Source organism: Chroicocephalus ridibundus, chromosome 3, assembly GCF_963924245.1.
Source record: "Chroicocephalus ridibundus chromosome 3, bChrRid1.1, whole genome shotgun sequence".
Classification (NCBI taxonomy): domain Eukaryota; kingdom Metazoa; phylum Chordata; class Aves; order Charadriiformes; family Laridae; genus Chroicocephalus; species Chroicocephalus ridibundus.
This window is the reverse complement of record NC_086286.1, coordinates 71,359,767-71,382,766: the sequence shown is the minus strand read 5'-3', so window position 1 is coordinate 71,382,766 and position 23,000 is coordinate 71,359,767. Positions and strand designations below refer to the sequence as shown.

Sequence of the window (23,000 nt, the reverse complement as noted above, 5' to 3'; positions counted from 1 at the left end):
AGAAGAGACTGACCCCCACCTCAACACAAGCTCCTTTCAGGTAGTTGTAGAGAGTGATAAGGTCTCCCCTCGGCCTCCTTTCCTCCAGCCTACACAACCCCAGCTCCCTCAGCCACTCCTCGTAAGACTTGTGCCCTAGACCCCTCGCCAGCATCAAGCAGAAGCACTAGCGTACTACCCGAGTCTCAGAGCAAAACGCGCAGAGGCTCCTCTAATCCCCCAAACTGCGAGTACCCACACGACCAGACACTGTTTTGGACCGATGTGGATCCACCCGTTTTTAACCGTTTAAGTTATTTTTGTGAATGTTGCCGCAACTGCGTGTTTTCAGTGCACGGCTCTCACTGGCCCAGCTTATTCCTGAAGGCGCACGGCAACGATGGCGCCGCTCCTGCTCGCTCCGGTTTGTTTTCTGTGTGGGCTGGTTTCCAGGTCGGCTGCCGGGCGTCTGTTCGGAAGACGTTATCCTCGCAGCAGGGAGGCCTTATGGCGGTGAGACGGGCGCTTGCTTCCCAACGCCCCCTCGCCCTTCTCCGTCGAGACGCAGACGACTGCGGGGGAGCTCCCACAAAGGCTGCCCCGGCGGCGGGGGGAGATGGAAGGCGCCGGGGGGGGGGGGGCGGGGGAAGGACGGGCACACGGCGGGGCCGCGTCCGGGTTCGGGGCCGGGTGCGTGGCCGCGGGGTGCGCGCGGGCACACGGTGTTTACGGTTGAATGAGGGGCGAGGCCACGGAGCGCTGCGTCAGAGCGGGGCGGGGCCGGGGCGGCTGCGAGGCGCGGCCGGGCGCGCTGCCCCGCGGCACCAGGGGCGGCTTGCCCGCGTCCTCCTGCCCGGCATGGGGGTCGGGCTCCGGGCGAGACCCCGCGGCCGGCGCTGACCGGAGCGGCACCTGCCGTTCTCCTGCCCCGCAGCCCCGCGGGGAGGAGGCTGGGCGGCGGCGGAGGAGACCGGCGCCCGCGGGCGGGCGGCGCGGGGCTCGGCGCGGCGGGCCGCGGCGCTTGGGGCTCGGGACCCGGAAGCAGAAGCGGGGGTCGGGAGGCGGCTGGATGGGAAGGAGCGGCGGCGGCGGCGGGCGGCGATGGGGGAGCAGCAGAGCTCGTTGAGCGCCCCGCCGGCGGCCGCCGCCGCCGCGCCGCCGAGCCCGACCGGGGGCCTGCGGGAGCCCGGCCCAGACGAGCCGCCTCTGCCGAGAGAGGCGGCCGCGGGCGGTGGGGCGGCCGGGCAGGGGCGAATCGGAGAGCCGCCGCCGCCGTCCGCCGCCAGCTCCGAGCGGCGAGAGGCCGAAGAGGAGGAGGCGGAGGCGGCGGCCGGGCCGGAGCAGGCGGCGGGGGAACCGGCGGCCCTGGCGGAGGAGGGGCCGGGGCTGGAGGGGGGCAACGGCCGCCGCCGCCCCCCCCGGCGGCACGTGTACTGCACCGTCTACTGCGTGGAGAACGACCGGCCGGCGGCGGCCCCCGCCTCCCCCCGCGGCGGCCCCGGCCCCGGCGACGGCCCGGGCGTGGGGCAGCCCCCGTCGCGGCGCGGGGTGGCGGCGGGCGGCGACCCGCTGTCGGCGGGCGGCAGCATCGAGGTGGTGGACTTGTACCTGCTGCCCGAGCCCTTCTCCGGGCTGATCGCGGGGGAGTTTGGGCCGCTGCTGGTGCTGAGCTGCCGGGTGTGCCTGGAGGAGAAGCCCATCAAGCCCCTGTCCTGCTGCAAGAAGGCGGTGTGCGAGGAGTGCCTCAAGCGGTACCTCAGCTCCCAGGTACGGCCCGGCAGGCGCTGGGGTGTGCTGGGGGGGAGGGGGGACGGGACGACAGTGCCGGCCGGGGCGGTGGTATCTCCATCCACACACACACACACGCCCCGCCGTGAGGTCGCGGGCCTGAGCATCGCGCCGGGTCCGGCCCGACGGGCTGAGCCCCGGTGGGGGTGGGATGGGGTGGGGTGGCGTAGGAAACCTGTCCCATCCCCTACGGAATGCGTTTGGCAGCCGCCCGCCTGCGAGCGGCTGATTTAATGACCATTTGTTTCCCCAAGTGTTTGTCTGCGCGTCCTTACGCAGCGTGGCGGGTTGTTCGCTTGTATGTTTTTAGGCTCTTGCCCATCTCTTAAAGGATTTTCTCTTTGAATTCTCAAACTCTTGCTGGCACCAGCTTCCTTGAAAGAGGAGTGCAGAGAATGATGAGGAGCAGAGTTTGGGAGCATGAGCAGCCGCTGCTGGGTGAGGGGCCGGGGGTTTCGGCCCCTGTCCCACAGCCCCTCGCACCTTTCTGTGCCTGGGCTGCCGCTTGTGGCAGTGGGCGTTCAGCGTGCTCTTGATGGACGCTGCAGCCCCTCGGCCTGTTCCTCTAGGAATACATCACATTTAGTATTATGCCAGTTATGTAAGATTAAAATAATGGGGGGGGGGGGGGGGTCCGTGTGGCTCTTTGTGAGGAATCCCAGTAAAAAAGAACTTTTTTGGGGGAAAGAAACCAAAACGTAACAACTTTTCCATCCTGGGTAGATAGGTACTCGGGTACCGGCTGCTTATATCTTCATCGCTGTTTTTGTCAGTCAGAACTGCTGTTTCAAACCGAAATCAGCTGCTTGAAAGCAAAGCTCTGTCTTCCCTAGTGTTTTTAGTAGCTAGTTTAGCATCACAAAACACTTGCGCATTGTTCCTGCCGCTAGTGTAGGCATGCCCTAAACCCAAAGAGCAATGGGAGAAGTATGAGTATGTGGGAAAAACAAAACCAAATAAACCCTTTGCTTACCACCTTTATGTTTTTATTCAACAGAAACTTTTGGGGTGTGCTCAGTGGAGACATGCTGGTGTGGTGGTGGAATGAATTTTTACACCTGTTGGGGCTGGGAGCTGTGCTGGGGCAGCCTGTGCTCCCGCTGGGCTGCCTGTGTAGGGACAGGATGGATGGCTACAGCTACCCCTGTGCACTATAAATAGTTGTTGGGCTGTTCTGACCTGGGAACATTTCACTGCTTGGAAATTGCACGTGCTGGCTGAAGTGAGGCATGTGCTTCTCTACAGGTACTGGTAGCCTACATAGCATTTACTAGTCCTGGTAGTGTTTGTTCTAGCTTATACTAAGCTCACTAGCATTTTTATGGACCATCTTCATTAAGTTTAGATAACAGGGAAGGGCTTAACGCGGGAGCTCATGGATGGAAGAAGCGGAGTTGTGTTTTATGTGTCTCTGGTAACACTGAAAGTCAGGAACACCTAACAAGCCTTCTTGAGACTTTGTGCACGGAGCCTAGAATTGTTGGTTTGTAGTTAAGTGGTGGACTGGAAACTCCCAGTAAGTTTTTAGAGTATATTGCCAGCGCACACTCGTGCTACCTCTGTATTTGCCACTGAGGTCATGTGTCAGAATATTGTCTTGCTTTGAAGCTGGGAATTGCAAAGTGGTGTGATGTCAGGGTGGTCTTCTCTAGCTTCTGCAGGTGCCTGCAGCTTACAGTGATCTCATGGAAGTTATGTGATCTGGTAGCTAACGCCATACCGAAGAACTGTTCTGCCTGGTTTAGCCTGGACTCTTGGAGGATGATCCAGCAGCTCGGTGGCTGAAACAGCTGTCTGTCCTGGGAACCAGGTATACGCTCCATGAAGTAGGTTTAACATTGGCCAGCTGTTGGATGTGTATGCAAGGATGCCCTCTTCAAGGAAGCCGCTACTACTGCTGAGCACTCTGCAAAGCTTGTCCCAGCAGCTACTAAAAGGTCTGCTTGGCAGGTAGCCATACGGGTACTTACTCCTGTGCATAAAAGATGGGGCAGGGATACAGATGCAGAGGGGAGGATGTCTACAGCAAGGATACTGATCCTTGAGGAGGGAGATCCACAGATTACTTCTGTGGGCACATCACAAATGCTGTTATGACCAGGCAGAATTTTAGTTGCTTGATAAATTTGTTCAGAGAAAAAGGAAACAAAATACCCTCAAGTAACAGACCAGTCTTCTTCCCCTATCTTCCTTTTTTGAAAAGAACAAGAAAGTGATATTTCTTTGAGAAGAACAAGAAGTGATGTATTTTTACTTTGTGCTGTGGAAAGGACCCTGTGACTCATCCTGAGGAGTGAGAGAAGGTTTCTCCATGTCGATTATAGTAGGGCAGTTTCTGGGAAGGATGAGTAGAAAGGCAGTATAGGATAGAAAAAAAGTCGCCTTTCATCTTTGAGACTTAGCACTTCCTGTAGCAAAGAAAATGTACCAAAAGGAGTAAATGTTGAAAAGCTGTTTCTGTTTGAAAATTTTCACAGATTTTCAGTTTGGATACAGTCAGCTTGATTTAGGAATGTACCTGAAACAAACAAAAACAACGAAAAAACAACCCCCCAAGCATTAATATGCATTGTTTAGATCTGCTTTCCTTGTCAGAGAAGTAGCAGTCTGTGCCCTTTGAGAGGACACTGTCTGACTAAGTCTCTGGAGAAGTGGTCTTTCACGTTGAAAGTGTGGAGTATGTTGGCAGAAGTATAACGCTTAAAATAATTTTGTTTCCTTCAATGTCTGTGTGTGTTTTCCCACTGAAGAAAACTGGACTCCTGATAAGGTTTCATCATGATTTCTGAAATGATGCTTAATGGAGTAGCAAAGTAAAAACCCTGTTAATGCACTCTGCCCTTTTCTATGCAAACATATAACAGCATCAAAACTTCTGCCTTGGAGCTCTTTATAGATCAGAGAATCAACCGAAGTTTTAGGCATTGTCGAAAAGAAGATTATCCAGATGAAAATGCTCCAACTGCAGAGTTTGCTCGCAGTGTTACTGGCATGCTGGAAAATGAGGGTAATTGATTTAGGAATGTCGCGTTGGAAGGTGCTTAGAGGTCAAATCCAACCTCTCTTATCACCAGCACCTTGCTGCATAATCACTTTCAAAGATTTAATGGCTGGTGCAGAAGCTTAGCAGGCGAGCCTGGAGCGCCCAGGCTGATCTGGAGCCTGACTTTTGGTAAATTGCGTAACTTTACCTCTGCCTCAATTTAGCTGTTCTTTCTCCTGGCCTAATACTCACAGACCCTCAGGGTTTTTCAGAGCCTGACTACAACCAGTTTATCTACCATTCACAAAAGAAGTTCTGTGACTTTATTCTCTTGGACCCAGAGAAATTGAGGGAGGGGTAGGTATGGGTGATGGGTTAGCCTGAAAGAGGTTGTGGCTCTTGCACCTAAGGACCTGGTGTCGGTCTCACAGAGCCTGGGTTGGGTCCCAGCCAGCCCCGTCTCCAGGAGTCGATGCAGCCCAAAGCTGTTCTTTGTTGTTATGCTTAATCATGAATGTAAAACAGATGAGGTTGAAGAGTGTGAATGTTTGAAATGTCAGTGCTCTTCCAGGAACATGGTGCTTGCAGAGGCCATCTCCATGGGCTCTCAGGTATGTGCTGAGTGAGGTCAGGGTCATAAGGGTGGAAGAACCATTTCCCCTTTGTCTGGGAGCAGCGGGCTTCTACACTCACACATCCAACGTACAAACTGGGGACAGGGAGGGGGCGAACCAAGGCACTCGGTCTCACAGATGTAATACTGCAGTTCACGTCTCCTTCACTTCCCATCTTCCTCTCCATTTAACATGGCACCAAACGTGGGTTATTCCAGAAGCTGTGTGCACACATAGGTTTGCTAAATGAGTGATTCACTTCCTAACCTCTCCCAGCTACTTGTACGTCTGAGTCAGAGGGAGTATTTGCGCCTGATTTTGCTTTTTTTTCCGGTGTTGGGCAGTGTTGTTTGTAAATTTTATTTAAAAATAAACAAATAGGTAGGAGGAAGGATTTTGACTTGAGAGAGAGAAGACCTAAAGTTTAACCAGGTTTTTATATTTAACTTATCCTGGACTGGTAAAAGGGCTAAGGTTTGTATGTGTTTTCTCATCTCCCTAATCTGTAAACGTGACAAGTGCTATTCAGAACAAGTCTCACTTGTCACTTTTTAGCAAGTATTGACTAGAACAAAATAACATTTGCTGTTTCCTAATGTCTATAAAGTACAATATGTTCTCTAATAAATATTTGAAGGTCTCTCTGTATAATTGTATCTATACTTGTTTCACTTTTCCTATAAAGTGGCTGTAAAAGTTATATAGAAACCTTGGTGATTTGACTGCCTGCTTTTTCTACATGCAAATTAGGAAACTTGATAATCCAGTTTTTGATCCTATGCTCATTAGTGATGCTTTATTTTGTAAATCTTGTAATTCTCCTGGAGCTGTCATTCTTATATTAAAGGACTTTGGGTGAGTTAATTTAAAGAGCATACTATATTCTTGATCAGATATTATGGTGCTTTAATTATAGGGACTCTAATGAGATTAGTGGCTGTGAGTAAATCAGAAGGGATTGTTGGGGGTGGGGAGGGGCTGCATCCAACAGCTTATTGTGCATGGATGGTTTTGGTGGGACTAAAATCCTGCTCTCCTGAGCATGAAATGTTGAGATTGTCTTCCCACTGCCCAGGACCTGTCGTTACCAGTCTTCCTCTCACCGTGGCCTGAGATCTTGTTTTCGATGACTTTCCGTGCATGTTCTCTTTCTGAAAGACCTGGGGAAAAAAGCAGCAGACTGTTACAGTCAGGATTTTGTGGGGAATGTGATTATAAAGCCAGCTAGTGGAGAGGAGAATTTAGGAGCAGGCTGTATTGCCTAAAACTAGTACCAGCTTGGAGCCAGAGGGACTTGACACCTGTGTGCCTCTTCAGGTGTCTGATTGTATCATGTAAATGATACACCTTCAAAGCTGTAGTCTGGTTGCTGATGAAAACCAGCCGGCAGAAATGCAGGCACCAAGTGCTGAATCATCTGATGGTTAATGAGTTGCCTGTGCCCTGAGTAAAACCAGAACGCAGAAGGGCCACTGTCATTCAGTGGGGGAGAAGCTCTGTGTTTGCAAGGGTTATTAATCCAAAAACATGCTCTAATGCTAGCTAACAAGTTGCTAGGACAGCTGCGGACTGGCTACCAGGAGGTGATGGCAGGGTTAGCCACCACCGTCCAGCTGACGTTGCAAGAACACAGAAGTTTCCAGAGGAGGAAGAGAGGTGCAGGAGGAGAAGAGAATATATTACCTGCTAGATTACAAGCTTTCTAAGCCAAACCGGCCACTTCAACCACTGTAAAGGTGGCTGTGTTTCTGAGTAGAAGGATGAGGAGGAGGAGGCAGATAGACCTGGTCCATCACCTGTGAGCAGCCTGTAGGCTGCAGGAGCACCTAAACTTTTTCACTATAATTTTCAGCAAACAGCTTCAGAAGGTCTGTCCTGTTCTCCTGAGGTGGTGTATGCAGTGCCAGTGCCAAAATGCTGCTGCGTAGCCAGCTGCCCAAGGGTAATTGTTGCAGTTCAGGATGACACCCAAGTACCTTTAAGACTGTAAGCGTTAGTCTTTAAATTTGACTAGCCATATAGCTGGCTTTCAGTCCCTCTTGAATGCTTTTTGATGGATCCAGTTTGGGCCAAAACTTAAGTTTGGAACAAAGTTTTATAAAATCAAGCATTGCTGGAAATGCTTTTAAATTCTTTTTAAAGAAAACTAGTTCTGAGCAACGTTTTTGAATTATTATACTGCCTGGTTGTCCTGGTGTGTGAGGCCTAGATGCTCTGTCAACAAAACACCGCTTTGTGTGGTAAGTTTGTTCCCTGAGTAGAAGTAGCTGCAAACCTAGTCTGCATGGATAGCTATGATTTCCTCGTTTGGATAGGTCTTTGCCAGATCTAGAGCTGGAATATGTGGTCATTGTTTCTTTGCCACACTATTATGCTGGGAAGGGGAAAAAGAGTGGCTGTTCTTACAGGTAGGAAAATTTCTATTAAAACTCTGATCTGTAGGATTGGAGATGTTGTGAATAGAAAAGATGGTGTCACCTTTGAACAGTTGCAGGAAGGTTTTTCCTGATGGGGGAAAGCTTGAATTCCTGGGGTGAGGATAAATGGTGTCGTGAAATTGTTGATGTTGGTAGCGAAAGGGGTGAGGATAAATGGCAAGTCCTGCAGTGGTGCCATGAATTTGTTGGTGTTGATAGCAAAGGTGATTTTTGAAGGGTAAAAACTTCGTATGCTTGTGAAATTGCGGTGGGAGATGAAGGAGAACTGGTTTTGTTTAGCTTGGGTTGAAATCTAATTTTGAAAATGCAGAACTTCTGTGAAGCAGGAGCCCTGCTTGTCAGCTGCCTCCATAGCCAGTGTGTTGCACCTCGCTGGTCTGTCAGTGGTGTTGGCACTGGGGACCACAGGCAGGCCGAGCCATCAGGAGATGGTCTGCCGTGTGCCTTCCCTCCCACTGCTCCCACCAGCTGTTCCCAGGAGCTACCAGGCACAGGTATGGACTCAGTCCAGGGATTTTAAAGTGAAATGAGTTGAAAACTGAACTGTTGGCTTTTAATTGCCCAAACAAAGAGGAAAGAAGGAGTTAAATGGGGACTGGGAAGGCCTTCATCTCACCTCTGCCCCATTCCTCTGTTTCTCCACCCAGAACAACTGTTCTTCCAACTGCTGTGGGGCCTCTTGGCCCTTCATTCCTCTCTTCTTCTTGTACAAATATCTTGCTTCCTGCTGTCTAAACCAGCCGGGCTCGAGGAAAGTACGTATCTTACATGGCCAGGATGTAAGCGCATTGTCAAAATGATTGAGAGTTGTAAGGGATGTAATTTCTTCAGAAGAATTTAAACTGGTGAAGAAGGGCATTACTTACCCACCCGGTTACCCTGGCTTATCTGTCTTTCAGTATTTTTTAGCTGCTTGCACTTATGTTTATCTTGTTCTTTTTTAATACTTTCTTTATAAATTATATTTAAAAAAAAGTCCTTGTCTATAAGTTCTCATTAGCTAAGTACCTATGACTTTTTCTAGTATAGAAAAAGTGACAGATTTGTCTAGTGATGAAGAGGTTATTTAACTCTTGAGTCCATTTTTAAGTACTTGAGAAAATTTTGGTAAAGCAAAGAAATTAATTTTATTTGGAAGTTAACATGAACATAAAAATAACAGTATTTCTATTGAATAGCCAATTTTTAAATACATATTTTTCTGCTGTGGCACACATACATTTATTGTATTGGTAAATAAGCCTTGTGAGAGCAGTTGCTTAATGTAAGTGAAATAGGGAAAAAATTAGGATGAAAAACAAATTCAAGACTTTAGTCCCAGAGAAGAAGACTTTATGGATTTCAGTGCAGAAGGTCAGTAGTTTAACCCAGTTTGGGAACTGAAATGACTTAGAGTCTGCGCTTACCTTAGTAGCCACCTCACTGCTTCCATTTAAGAACAGTGTATATTTTCATTGACAAGCTTGTTGGGATGTATGGTTGCTCCTGTTTATATACTTAATTGTGAGAAAGGCGGTGCGTTTCCTAGATTACAATTTCATGAAAAGATAAAGAAATTTCTAATGCTACCCCACTTCCTTTTCCTTACGAGCTTTCTAGTAGACCGTGTAGTGCAGTTATAAAATGGCAAATGTCTCTCTTATGAAGAATATCACATTGAAATAATAAAAGTATCTTTATCCTTCCATGTTTTTCTTTCCCCAGTGGTGTTTTTAAGAACAGTACAAACTATATTGGGTGTTGTAGTGGAAAATATAAGGGGCAAAGTTTGACTTTCTCAAGCCTAGTCATGCTGATGCCAGTGTGTATTGCTTTCTACCACTGACATGATACAAATGGCAGCAAAGGCCAAAATCTCTAGTTTAATTGGTTTGTCTCCCTGATCTCATAGGAATGGTGGTGTATCAGCTCAGGGGTGTAGGATGGGGATCTGAATGACTCTGTCCCTGTAGCTTGTAGGAAAGGGAAGTCCTATCCAAACTGTTTCAGCTGTGATGTGACTCTGTGGGGCTGCTCACACAATACAAGGAAGGAAGAAGAGTGAGAAGAAGGTTGCCAGGATGGGAAGGGCTTGGAGATGTTGTAAGAATTGGTTTGCCCCAGAAGGTGGGCTTGCTCAGGATAAGCTTTCATGAAACAAAAGGGAATCATGAAGACCGGTGGCCTTCATATATAAGGTGAGTGCTTGGCCTCTGATTAAACCTGCAGCTGAATACTGGCCGGTTATTCTGGTAAGTGGTGGTGAGAAAGTGAAATGGGACTAGCTCTCTCTGGTTTCCTATTGGATGGGGTTGGGCAAGGAATAAATCTGACCTCAAAAACCAAAACAACTAACAAACACCACCCCACCCCCAGTATTTTAAACATGGTTTAAAGTATGTAACTTGGGTACAGGACTTCTAAGAAAATAGTGGATTGGTGTTTTGCTGGGCTGCTGGAAGGCTTTTATACCCTATAGGCAGCAGAGAGGGGTGGAGTAGGTAGGTGCAGCATGCCATCTGTGACATGATTACGGAGGCGCTGTGAGAAGTGCTGCTTTCCTGAGCAGGCGAAAAAAGTATATCACTATTATCAGTACCATCACTGCTGTTTGAGGGCAAAGAAATGGTGAAGATGGTCGTCTTTGCACTTTCAGCTGTTTTGATGTTGCTTGCTGTGCGAGTGCACTTTGGGGAGAGGACACCTTGTGCCTTTCCATTCCAGCGCACCTGTGCAGTGCCAGGTATAATCTGTCTGTTTAGAATTACTCCTTTAAAGGCCTTACAGAAGCAAATATGTAAACTGCTCAGTGCTTTTTCAAGTGCATGTGCAGCTCAGTTGTGCAATAGCTTGGAAACTCTGCTTAGTTAACTTTATGGTATTAACATGCAGCTTGAAAAGAGGAAAGAATGTGCAACTTTAAAGTCTTTTTGGAATGGAGAGATCCAGAAAAGAGCAAACATGCCCCATATGGTATTTGACACCAAGTGTTGCATACCGACTACAAAATGTAGATGTTAGGACTCCACAGGGAATTACGGTGGTGGTAATGTTTTTCATTGTGGTGGACTAATCCTACTCAGAGTAAAGCTAGAAATAGAAAATCAGTCATAGAACACTGGAGTTCTGCCTGAATGTTGTTGCTGTTAGAGACTTATGGGTATTGATGTATATGTGGCTATCTAAACCTCAAGGCTGATGTGAAATACATTAGTAAAATCTGAGTATGTCAAAGTATGCACTTATCTGTGGTCCCCATTTTCCTTACATATGGACAGTGGAAATAAGGCAATCTCAGAATTTTTCACCTATTTGTATAGTGGAAAATAGATTCAGACTTGCTTTTGTTGTATTTCGCAGTAACACATGAGAGCAGTTTTCAAACTTCTGAAGATGTCCATTCTTTCAAGGCATTATCAGGAGTTGTAACTTTATTTTAAATTACTAGCAGCTTCCCAGTGTCTAAGATTTAAACCTTCTTTTTAGCTAGCTGCGACTTCTGCTGTTGGACATTACTGAGTGCTTTTGCCTCAGTATGTGTTTTATGTGAAAGCTTGATTGCTGTTCTTTTTCTGAGAGTAACTTGGCAAATCCTGCCTGAAATATCCGAGTGTAATGCTTCATGAGGACCTCACCTAGGCCAATGCAGATGGAGACATAGCCAGACAAGGCCAATCCACCACTTCTAGTAAATTAAGGATCTAAAATGAGTTCTAGATCTCATTCTTTTTCTTTCTATATCAAGAGAAGCAGACCTCTTGTCTGAAGCTGAAGTCTGCAGTCATTTTAGCTAGCAGCACTGCTCACCCTTCCTTCAACTTGGTCTTTACTGTTTCTGCATCATCTGATCCGCCTGCAGAAAAACCGATCTGGGTTAAAATTAACCTTTTATAACCATTACTGTCTTATCCGGTTCCTAATTATCTCACGCAAAGCATGCAAATGTTTATTCCATCACAATGTGGTACCAAATAAAGCATCTGTGGCTAAGCAGGGTCATTTATTTTGGCAATTGTGACAGCCTGTCAGAACAAAACAATTGAAAAGGCAGCACGAGGGAAGGGGAATAAAACATGTCCAAGAGGACTGCACGTGGAGGTTTGCATTGGAGCTTGATGAAATCAAACCTGCAATTTGGTCTTGTTGCTGCATCGTTTCCTCTTTCACAATCCAGACGGAAGTCGTGGCCTGTCCACTGCCTGAAGGTGCATCTGCACTCACAGATCTTGGACAGGTGTGGTGGCACAGTCCGGAGTGTTTCTCTGAGCTGCTCACGGCACTGAGGTTCTCAGTCCAGCCTGGGCTGGTACTCACCAGTCCTGTCTCTGCTGCCTGTGGTGTCATTAAATAAGAAACTTTCAATGAGCTAGAATTTTAAAGCATCCCCAAGTGTTTTGTAACATAGAACAGATTATTCCTAAGGCAGTTTTATAAGTGAAGTTTTTCATGTGAATATTCTTGCAAATGGGACACCTCTTTTTTTTTTTTTTTAATCCTGTTTGTTTCAACAGTTTTAGTTTGCTGCAGCCAAGCAATGCCAAGTATGATCATTTTCTTGAGAAATTTTTCCCGCACCAAAGATCTCTGAAGAGAAGCTCCTTGTTGCTAGTTACCTGCTTGAATAACAAGTGAGAAGATGCAGAGCTCAAAATGATTGAAGGATTTTGGGGGTTTTGTGTGGGTTCAGTTGTTTTTTTGTTTGTGAAGACACAAAATGCTTGAAGACTGTTATTAAATGTCACGTTATTTAAAAATGCACAACAGAACAAGGTACAGCACTGTCATGAACTGGTACGCATCATCTTGAGATCTTGGCTTAAGAAACTCATTTACTGATTTTCTTATGTGATGATTTTAATTTTTCAAGTAGAAGCCCACCTGACTGGAATGTTGGCAGGAGGCAAGGAATCTGGGTTAATGATGACAGATGATGCAAGAGGATAATAATGATATTTGAGGATGTAGTAAAGAGAGGAGAGCAATGAGGCCACTGTGTGTGGGGAGGGCTTATTTGGAATCTTGGGCACTACTGTTTAAGAAAAATGTCAGGAACTAAGAAGGACTGCAAGGAGAAAAGTGCTGTCACATGGATGCAGAACTGTTTGTTTTAGCATAATGAGACCTGGGAGGAGAAATGACTGCACTCTCTAAATGCACGAGAAGGTAAGTTGGGTAGGCACTTCTAAAGAAGTTTTGGCACAACATAAGCTATAGAAATTGCAATGAATTAAGTTAGGCTAGAAATTAGTGTGAGCTTGCACATTTAGGAAAGAAGGGAAGCATCTGGGACAGCCCCTCCAGTCTCTGTGCATTGTGGAATAAGGGTGCAGTATCTGAGCGATTCTCAAAGCCAGCACCTTTGATGCCAGCAAAAAGGACTCACTATGTGGCACCATTATGTGCTGAATTTGTCCCAGTTGGGTGGGAAGGCTGCCTGCGCATCTGAGAGTGTGCTCTGTTGAGGAGAAGCTTGAGTCCAGTGAGGAAATGATGGAAGAGTTTTTATTGTCTGGCATTAGTTTGTTGTTTTTTTTTTTTTTTTTTTAACCATTGAACACAGCAAAGGATTTTCTAATGTTCAACATGCACCTGCAAGCAGTGCACTTCAAACCACGCCTTGTGTCCAGCATTTTTTGGTCTGTAAGGAATCTGAAATCAAATATTTCACACTGTTTTTATGAGAAATGGCTTTTAAATAAATTTCAAAACTGTGTTTTCAAGATGTGTTTTTGGTTGGACTGATCTGGCTGATCTGTCCCCTCCCTCCGTTGACAGAGAAGGGACTGTATTGCTGTTACCTGACTTAACCTAGGTGATATAGGATGCCTTTGTGAATTAACTCTCCAAGGGAATTAGTGCAGCAGGCTGTTGTATAAAGCAACTTAGGAGAGAAAGAACAATTAGCAAAGACCAGTGATTGATTGTTTTAGTTTCCACAGATTGCTTTTACATGAAAACAATGAACAGAACAGATGGTTAAGGTACCAAAGAAGAGCTATGTAACATTGAAAAACAATCTCTGAAAATGGGGTGGTTTGGGTGTGGGATTTGTTTTGATTTTTTTTTTTTGTGAAACTACAGTTACCATCTGGCCAAATGTGTTGCAAATTACTGGAAGGTGGTAGCTGCTTGTTGTTGAACTTCCTTGTCTTTCTGTTAGTCTACAGTTTAGCTGTGTGCTTCACTTGAGAGGCTACAGCATCTTAATTCTGGATTTATCTCTTGATGTCCTGTTCTGAGTTTTTTTTCCCTTACAGTTTTTTATACCAATCTCTGACATGTTTTGTGGAAGGATTTTAGCATCCTTAAAGTACTTATATGTGACTGGCAGGTAGTCTTTTGGTAGCTTGAGGTGGTTGCAGGGTGACTTATCTGGGATTCTGCAATCCATCCCGGCTCTGTGCCTGGCCTGGTGTACATAGAGAGGGCTTTGCTGCTGAGAAGGCTGAGATGCAGTAAACATTGAGTTTCTGTATTCATCCAAAAATACACCTGCAAGCTGTGTAAATGAACTTGTTGAAGCTGTTGTGCTCTCTATAGCTGCTACATGCAGAAATTAGATCTGCAAGGAAAATCAACAAATCTTGTACAAAGGTAGAGGCTGGGTAGCCAAGCACACCTATTACATCTTTAATGTCCTGCATGCGTTTGCATCTTTGAAGACTCTATAGCATTAAAGGATATTTTTATTCAATTCTTGTTAAGTTAGGTTTATACCACACTAAATTGGTCTCTTGCAGTGTTTTAGTTTCATGTAGTTCCTCTGAGTTCACCAGTGAAGTCTGGAAAAACTAATTGATTCTTTTTTTTTTGGCTCTGAAATCGGTATCAGGCGCTAATCTGATCACAACAAGCCTACTTCTGGATTTGAACATACCTTATACAAACATGAAGAGTGATGCGTGCTGACACCAACAGGCACTGAAACATTAAAAACATTTCTGAAAGACGTAGGCTTATGATTTTTAATGGATTACTTCATATGTGTAAGCTGTGGTGGAAAAACTGATGAGAACTGTATCTGGAATGTATCAACTAATAGTTTATCTTGGGTAATGGCCTATTGAGTCTCTTGAAAAATGTAGAAGTACTGCCTAAGGAATAAGAAAAGGCAGATGAAGTAATTGGCTGGCTAATATGTATTTTGAGTGGGTTATAAAACCTTTATTTATGGCAGGAAGTGGAGCTTCTTCAAAAGGTATAAGCTTATCTAATGAGTGCGGTAGAGATCCTGGAGAGTGACCTCTGTTCTCACCAGCTTCCAACTTTTGCTCTCTTTCTTCTTCCCTTTCCTGGATGAGCTTCCTTTCCATGGTCAGGAGCTTTTTAAAATGGTATTTCCTTTCCATAGCGATCCTTTTGCTTATAGTATTTGCAGTTATGCTCTGAAAAGGTCGAGATTTATACAATTTAAGACTAACTTGATCACACTGTAGATTATTCATCAATGCCATTAAAGTGAAAGATGTATATCGGAAGAACTCAAACATCTGTTGCTGTGTGATTTTGGGGGAAGGAATTGTTATTTGGCCACAGATGCTTCTTACCTCTTTCACATCTTTGGAGTCTTTTTTTCTTCCTGACAATGTATAATTGACCAGAAGAGAAAGACCTCCTTGCAGGAGGATCATTGTAATCAAATGTCACGTCCTCTTGTCTGTCCAGCTGATTTTGAGCAACTATGATCCATGTAGCAGATTTGTCCTGGAGCTGGCCATTCTTTGTACTGGTGGTTTCACACTGTAGTGTTAAACTAAGATGCTTAAGCCAAGGCTGACCCTTCATGACACACTAGTCACATCTGGTTTAAGCAGCTCTTCACCGTTCCTTGGTATCCCTGTACACCCCTGGAGCGGGAGCTGAACTATGTTCACGTCAGCCAAATTACAGCTTCCCCCCCCCTCCCCCCCTTACTGCAAGGTCATGAGAAGTGTTGTTACTTGCAGTTTGGAGGACTTGGGATTTGTCTCTTCTGGACAAGCTGATGCTACTGTGTTACTCAACAGCTGCCTATGTTTTCAGCACACTGATTTTGAAGATCAAGCTCGTTAGCCTTGTAATTCTATTAAGCAGATATTTTTGGTGGTAAAGTGGAGCAGTTGTGAAATTTGGAAGTATAAAATCATGAAAGCTCATTACAAAAAAGTTTTTGAAGACACCCCACCCCATCCCCAAGTAGCAGAATTATTGTTTTTATTCTCCCTTTTCTTTCCTGTCTCTCAAGCTCTAGAAATGAGGAGAAGAGGATGGGGTAACCATGAGATTAAGATTTCATTTGTCTGCTGTTCCGCCTTTTTTTTTCCTCCTCTCTTTGAGCATAACTTTGTATGTGGTGGGAGGATGTTGGGAGAAGGAGTTAGTCTTTCTCTGGAGCAATAGAGCTTCTCTCCAGAGTGTTTTGCAGGTGACAACCCTTATGTGTGGTGGCACAGGGGACAGGTTTGCTCAATTACAGCTTTAATGTTTCAGTTAAACCTGTATACTGCGTTGGATGTAATAAGAGGTGTTTTGATTCGGCGTAGGTGATCAAGCGCTGGTGCAGGAAGTGACTAAGATGGCTGGGCAGGTAGGGCTGCACTAATGAGACCAGAAAGAAAATGAGCTTTATTTAAAAAAAGAGCAGCTGTCACTATACAATCTAGAGAACATGTCACAAGGCAACAGGAAGTTTAGCATACTATATACTGTTCACTTAGCATACTATTCACATTTTAGAAATGATATTTTCTGGGCTTTAGGATTTAGAGAAGTTATCTGCATGTACCATGTCTTGACCTGTACAACAGATAGGTTAATTGAGCAAACAAGAAATTACTCATAGCTTTTTTTTTCTTAAACTGGAAAAAATACAGAATTAGGATAGCTGATCCTAATGCTGTCCTATAGTGTCCGCAGTGGAAAAACCTTGGAATCATGCCTACTAGTAACTCCAGTTTAAACTACCTTGAAAAACAGTTTTGCTTCAACTTTTGGGGGAAAGGATGGTGGGCTTTGGTATGGTTTCATCTGGAACTAGTTCCAAACTTGTAAAATTCTAAAAATGCTGTTTTGCTTGAAAACTGTAAATTTCGGGGGAGCAGTACATAACTGTTGAAATTTCCTTGAACCTGTAAATATTGTATGCAATGACACTGACTACTGCAACAATAGAAATATCTATGATAATTGAAACTTCATACTGAAGTTAAATTACAGATTATTCCATGAAAGAGGAAGTATACATTTTGCATAGCTTCCTTTCTCCTTTTATGTTGCCTTTTTGATTTTTATGTTTGGGCTCTTGCTATTAGTTTCCTTCTGAACTTGCATGCCGCAGGAAATTGTAATACTTCTGGAATATAGGCAGAATCGTGATGCTCCCATCTTAGTGGCAGTTAAATAAAACAGTCCTGGTCTCTTCCTCTGGGCTTTCCCCTCCACTTTTTTTTGTTTGGTTGGTTTTTTTGTTCCACTTCTCTGGTTAGATCTCTTGAGCAGTTTCTGATGGTTGGCCAGGTTGTTATCCTGCACTCAAATTTGCGGCTCAGCGGGTTTGACTTTCCAAGTGTCTCTTAAAGTCCTTCTGGTGCACTATAGTCAATGCTGCCTGTATACACTTTGTCTAGTCCCATGAAGGACATGAATCCGCCACCTTCCATCATAAGATGTTTATCTGCTGTCATAGCTAATGAGGAAAATCATTGAAGTCCCATGTGACTTCAGCAAGTGCATTTTTTTTCACGAGTAAAAGTATCTTCTGTGTATCACAGTTGCACTTTATTGTCTGCTGTTAGAATTGAGCAATCCTAACCCGAATTTCTAGATTTTCTTTGTTTCTTCCAAATGGAAATGTTCCATCCCACTGGAATCTGTGGGGAAAATCCTAGCAAAGAGTTGGTTTGGATACCTCAGGGAGTGAACTTGGGAGAAATCCACTTATTTTGTTGTTCCTGCCAGCATATTAAAAAAAAAATAATTAAAAAAAAATCACATTTAGGCTATTTCACTAAAAATCTTCAGTGTTTCAGTGATTGAGTGGGGAACTCAACATTGCAGGATATCTGTCTTCATATTTAGAAATAAGAAGAATTTGAAATATAAAATATGAAAAACTCCACAGGGAATCAAATGATACAGGATAGAAAAACTGCAATTAAACGTGCAGATTTTTCATTAGGTGGCGTAACTCACTAGTAATTCTGACAGCATCAAGCTGTCCCAGTCTTGTGGGACTTGTGCAAGATTCACTCTCCATCCATCCTGGCTGTTTTAGACCCCTGTAATATCCTACGGAGGATCCTGGAGCAGAGTGGCACTTCCCTGGTGTGCGTACATGTTCCTTTCCTGCCATCCAGGAGGAGCAGGCAAACCAAAACACAGCAAGAACAGCATGATGGAGGTGGCAGAGGAATTAAATTGAATGGGATAGGAAGCCTTGCGTCTGGATGCAGGGCTATGACATGGGAGCTACAAACCGATGGCAGTCCTTGTAAGGCTTCAGATGTGGAGGATGAAGGCTAATCGGGGCTGGCTTGGCGAAGACAAAGAGCAATTTGGTGTGGGGAGGTCTGGCACAGAGAGACCAGAAGAGAGGTGGGAAGCAGAGGCGGGGAGGCAGGGTGTCTGCTGGCTGGGGCAGGGTGCGGGGATCTGCTTGCTCTCTGCGTTTCTGCCTCGGATGGGGTCTCTCCTGGCAAATCTCTCTCTAGCAGCTGATCAGCATAAAATGACTGCCTAGTACTGCTAGTGGTTATTCCGTAAGTTCAAGCGTCAGGTTTTTTTTTCCTCTCTATATGTGACGACTAGCTTCTAGCTTGCTGACAAAGTGCGTAGAACCTGATATTCTCCCATACAGCTGGTTTTGAGGAGGGTGATTACAGCTTTCATGAGTCTGAGAGCCGTGAGATGAGAGAGAATAATGTAATAGTTAAGGTAGGAGAAATGCATCGTTGCTTTTTCCTGGCAGTATTAGAGCCTTCCAGGGTGATCCTAGCCAATTCCCCAAATCCACACTTCTCCAAGATGACCACTTAGTGCAGTGGCTTAGTTTGTGAACTCGCCTTTGGCACTCGGAGTCACAAGGAGCTATGCTTTGAGGTAAATCAAGGTCACGTTAGGAAAAAGACATTCTTATTTGCAAGACGTTCGTATGCTATTAATGAGAAATTAATAACTTCTTTAGAGGTTTGGTGTGCAGAAATAGCTGAGGATGCACGTTAAAAAATGCTTTTATGATCTCTGTTTATTTTAGCGTTCTTCCTGTGTGGTGAAAGACTTGCTAGCCTGTTCTTTCTTACTGATTACAGTTTTGCAAATGAGAAATCAAATGGCACTGTAATTTGCACTTAGTTTTAAGCATTTAAGCATTTGCACTTAGCCATAAGCATAGCCATTTGTACTTTGAAGACTTGGCACCCAAAATGTGCATACTATATGGAAATTAGCACTGGTGTGGGGTTCCTTTTTTCCTGATTTCGACAGGCTGCTCTCCATGTGAAAGCGTGAGATGTAACTGATCGTTTGGGGGAATCATTGATCAGTTGGAAGACTCAGGCACTTTTCTATTCCATTTAAACTATATGTGAGTCTTTTCTTCAATCTCCTATAATTCTTAGCATACTTACACTACAGTATTTGTACTAAGCATCTATTTTAGTTGAAAGCAGACTCCAGAGACATCATTATTAAAAATGGCTTTATAAATGGGATACCCTATGCACCAGAATACAACAAAGGATTAATTTTGCATTTAATAAAAGATGTTTCATTAAAACTAAATGATTTCATAAAATGTTCTTAAACTTTCCCCTTACTATTGCTTGGCAGCAAGTGGCTTGTGGATTTAAGTGTAAGCATTCTTTGGCTTTTTCAGATTCGTCAATTTTACCTGAGTGACCCAGTTTTAAAGGATTATCTTTTAATATAAATTTTAACTGATTTGTTTAGTTAACTTTTTTCTTGCACTTGAGGTAGATTACCCTGTTCTGAAATTAAGTTTGACCAAAAAAATAGTCTTTTATAGACGCTTTCAACTGTTTCAACTATGTCACCTTCAATTTATATAGGGAAAACATAGAGTATGGGAGGGAGGAAAGCCAAAGAGTGGTTTTCGTTCAGTTATCCATTGAATTTCAGAGGTGCCATCTTAATGTTAGTATCATTAGTTACTTGGTACTACCAGTTTAGTAAGTCTGTGTGTTTGTAGGAAACGGAGTTGCATGGGCACCCCACGGGCACCAGTGGGATACCAGCTGATCGTACTGGGCAGGGAGGGGCACCAGGGACTAGCCCTGGAGGGATGCTGCTGCCTTCCCTGCCTATCCAACTGGGAATAAGGGAATGAGAACGTCAGTGAGCCTGATCTCTTGCTACCAAGGAAACTGCTGAGACATGTTTTAACAAGTACTGGAAATCTTGAAGAAAGTCCTTTATTGGGAACTGTCAGGCTGGTTTTCTACCCTACTGTTGCTGCCAGAAATTTTCAGCTTTTATGATACTTCTGGTTCAAAAGCCTATAGCATAATTGGGGTGGTGGTGGGGAATCAAAAGCAGGCACATGTGGACAGAAATTCCAAAATGGATGAGTTTTACTAGGAAATAATCACAGTCATGTTTGTTCTTCTGCAGGGCTGTTTTGATTCTTTTAGAGAAATGTCAGTACAACTCAGAACTTAGCTCTGCAGCAGGATGCCACCCATTTCCCTTGCTGCAGGCAGCATTTTGGTGAAAAGTGCATAAGAAACACATCGCTTATCTTGGTGTTTGGATGTGCTTCCAAAACCACAAAAGTCACAAATGCAAATATTACTGCCTTTCTTTTGTACAGAAAATCAGTGTGCTTTGGGGCAGCAGATTCCTGGGCAGCAGCAACAGCAACAGCAGTTTGCAGCAGCAGCTCCTGCTGTCTGGTACAGGTGCAGGTTAAAAGGAGACTTTAAAAGTGCAGAGCCTTCCCTGGATGAAGGTGTGGGGCAGCTGGAGCAGTTCAGAGGGTTGTCAGCCTCTGTGTGTTTGTGGTTATAGTGTGGAAAATTAGATGGATTCAGAAAATTTTGAAGAGCTATCGTTTTTCCCCCCTTGTGTGTCAGGCAAGAGGACATTATGTTCCAGGGAAAAACTACAGGAGAGAAAAGGTGTGGCTTGTGGGAAAGGCAGAGCCTTCCTAGGAAAGGCTGAAGTGGGTACATCTTCTTTCTTTTCCCTGAATTTTCTCTTCTGGTTGTCATCCTCTCCCCAGACAAGCTAGAGCAGCCGTGACTGCTTTCCCCTTTCTGAAGTAAACTACTGCAGCTAGCCAGGCCTCTACAGAAGCTTGTATCAGTGGCAAATGATCATTAGTGATTGCTTAACCATAGAGGGTAATTGCTGTTTGCAACTACTAGGTAGTAGTATTTGCTCTGGAAGAACGGTTGGGTTATTTTTCGGGGGGCGGAAGGGAAGTAGTTCTTATCCCATTAAAAAATCTGAAACAAAACTAATATTTTGAGAGAGGTCATATTTGGATAGACAGGTCAGTGGTGTTTAACGTCATGTGGTGTGCTTCCATTTCAATGAAAATACCAATGAAATGCTAAATCAGATACTTTTGAACAGTTTTTGTCTCCCTGCTAATAAATATTCTGTGTATTTTCTTGTCTCTTTGTCATGAAAGGTATCGATACTTTCTTTTTGGTCTTGGCAAAATCTGGAGTGGAGTGGTGCATGTCCTTGTGTAGAAGCCCTCTCTTCCGTTCTCTGTTACCATGCTACGTAACAATTCCATTCTCCTCCTGAGCTGCTTTAGTTCCTACTTGTTAACCTCTCTCCCACTGAGGACTGTATATATGCTTTGGAAATAATTAATGAAACTAGAGTTTCCTCAGATAGTATTGAATTCAATTACTGATGGAGTCTGTGGTTTCAGAAGTGGAGATGGGTACAGTTGTCTTGATACCTCCCTCACCTCAATTCACCTGCTCACCCCCTGGTCCCCAAGCTGCAGTCCTTACTGGTGGTGGTTTGAAAACTCTGATACCTACTGGTAGGAACAAAGCCACTTCTTTAAACATTCAGTGTGGCAACCCAGTTTCTGGAGCCCTGCAAAAGTTTAATTCTGGCAGAAGTGATGTTTCAAGATATCTAACAGGCTGTTCATCACTTTCCAAACCCTCGTAGTCAATAATCCTTGATTTTTTATTTTTTTTTTTGGGGGGGTGGGGGTGTGTTAGACAAGTTTGAAGTAATTTTGTTTGTAAATAGATAGGCAGTATCTACAGAAATGGTAAACAGTGGCTTTCTTCCAATTGTAGGCATTTTTTCCCCACCATAACTGTTTTTAAGTTGGAGTCTGTGGAGGTGATGTCTTTAACCTTGGAACAGAACAATGAATTGTATTTAGCAAAAATTCTGCGCAGTGTATGTCAGGTTAGTGAGGTGTCCTGTTCGTATTTCATAGTATTATCTTTTATAATCATTGTTTTATTCTTACAGTCAACTGCTTCACAGTGTGTTGTAGCCTGTGTGACAGTTGTTAATAGAGTTCCTCCCTGCTTCTTGTTCAGAAGCTGCCGAGGATACCTGTTAACTTAGTTGTTTCCTTACAAGTAATGCTTTTCTTCATCTTAAAAAAACTAGTTCCTTCATAACTATTCCCATTGCTTTAGCTTCACAGGTAAGACTCTTGTATCCTCCCGAGACAGTTAAGAGAACAGAAATAGTGCCAACAGAAAAGCAGAAAGTGTGAAGACCGTCTAAAAGGCCACAGGGTGGGTGTTAGGGCAGATGCCGGGTTCAGACCTGAAGCCCAGTGAAGGATTTCCATGCATGCTGTTGAGCATTTTAAGTACTTGTACAGAATGGGAAAATATCCGTTAGTACTCAAAAAACAAATAATCACCTAGCTATGCCAAAATACAGGCTGTTTTCTGAACAACAGTAACTTTAGGACACGTGTGCGGAAAACACTGATGCATAGATTCACACGGAGAAGGAATTGTGTGCAGTCCTCTAACCCTGATACCATAGTTGCCGTTCACAGTTTTTACTGAGGGGAGCTTCTGAGCATATTTCAGGCTTGTAGCTTCCTAATGGTAAGCAAAGTTAACACGAGAAGTACCTGGTACATGATCTGAAGGTGTAGACTGACAAGGCAGGTAAGACAACTGGTGGCCAGCTACCTCTGCAAGAGTCCGTCTCCTTGGCTGTGTGTTTCCCACTTTTCTCTTGGGTTGCGAACTAGTGATCGTATGTCACGGGGAGAAT

The 23,000-nt window shown here is 44.7% G+C and overlaps 1 protein-coding gene across 1 annotated transcript in view; it reads left to right on the top strand.

Moving 5' to 3' along the window:
- The first annotated feature begins 761 nt into the window (after positions 1–761).
- RNF217 (ring finger protein 217) overlaps positions 762–23,000 on the top strand; it is a 70,183-nt gene continuing 47,944 nt past the window's right edge. Inside the window, exon 1 of the mRNA XM_063329684.1 lies at positions 762–1,746. Within this exon, the coding sequence (XP_063185754.1) occupies positions 1,081–1,746 (666 nt within the window). The 5' untranslated portion in view covers positions 762–1,080. The remainder of the gene's footprint in view (positions 1,747–23,000) is intronic.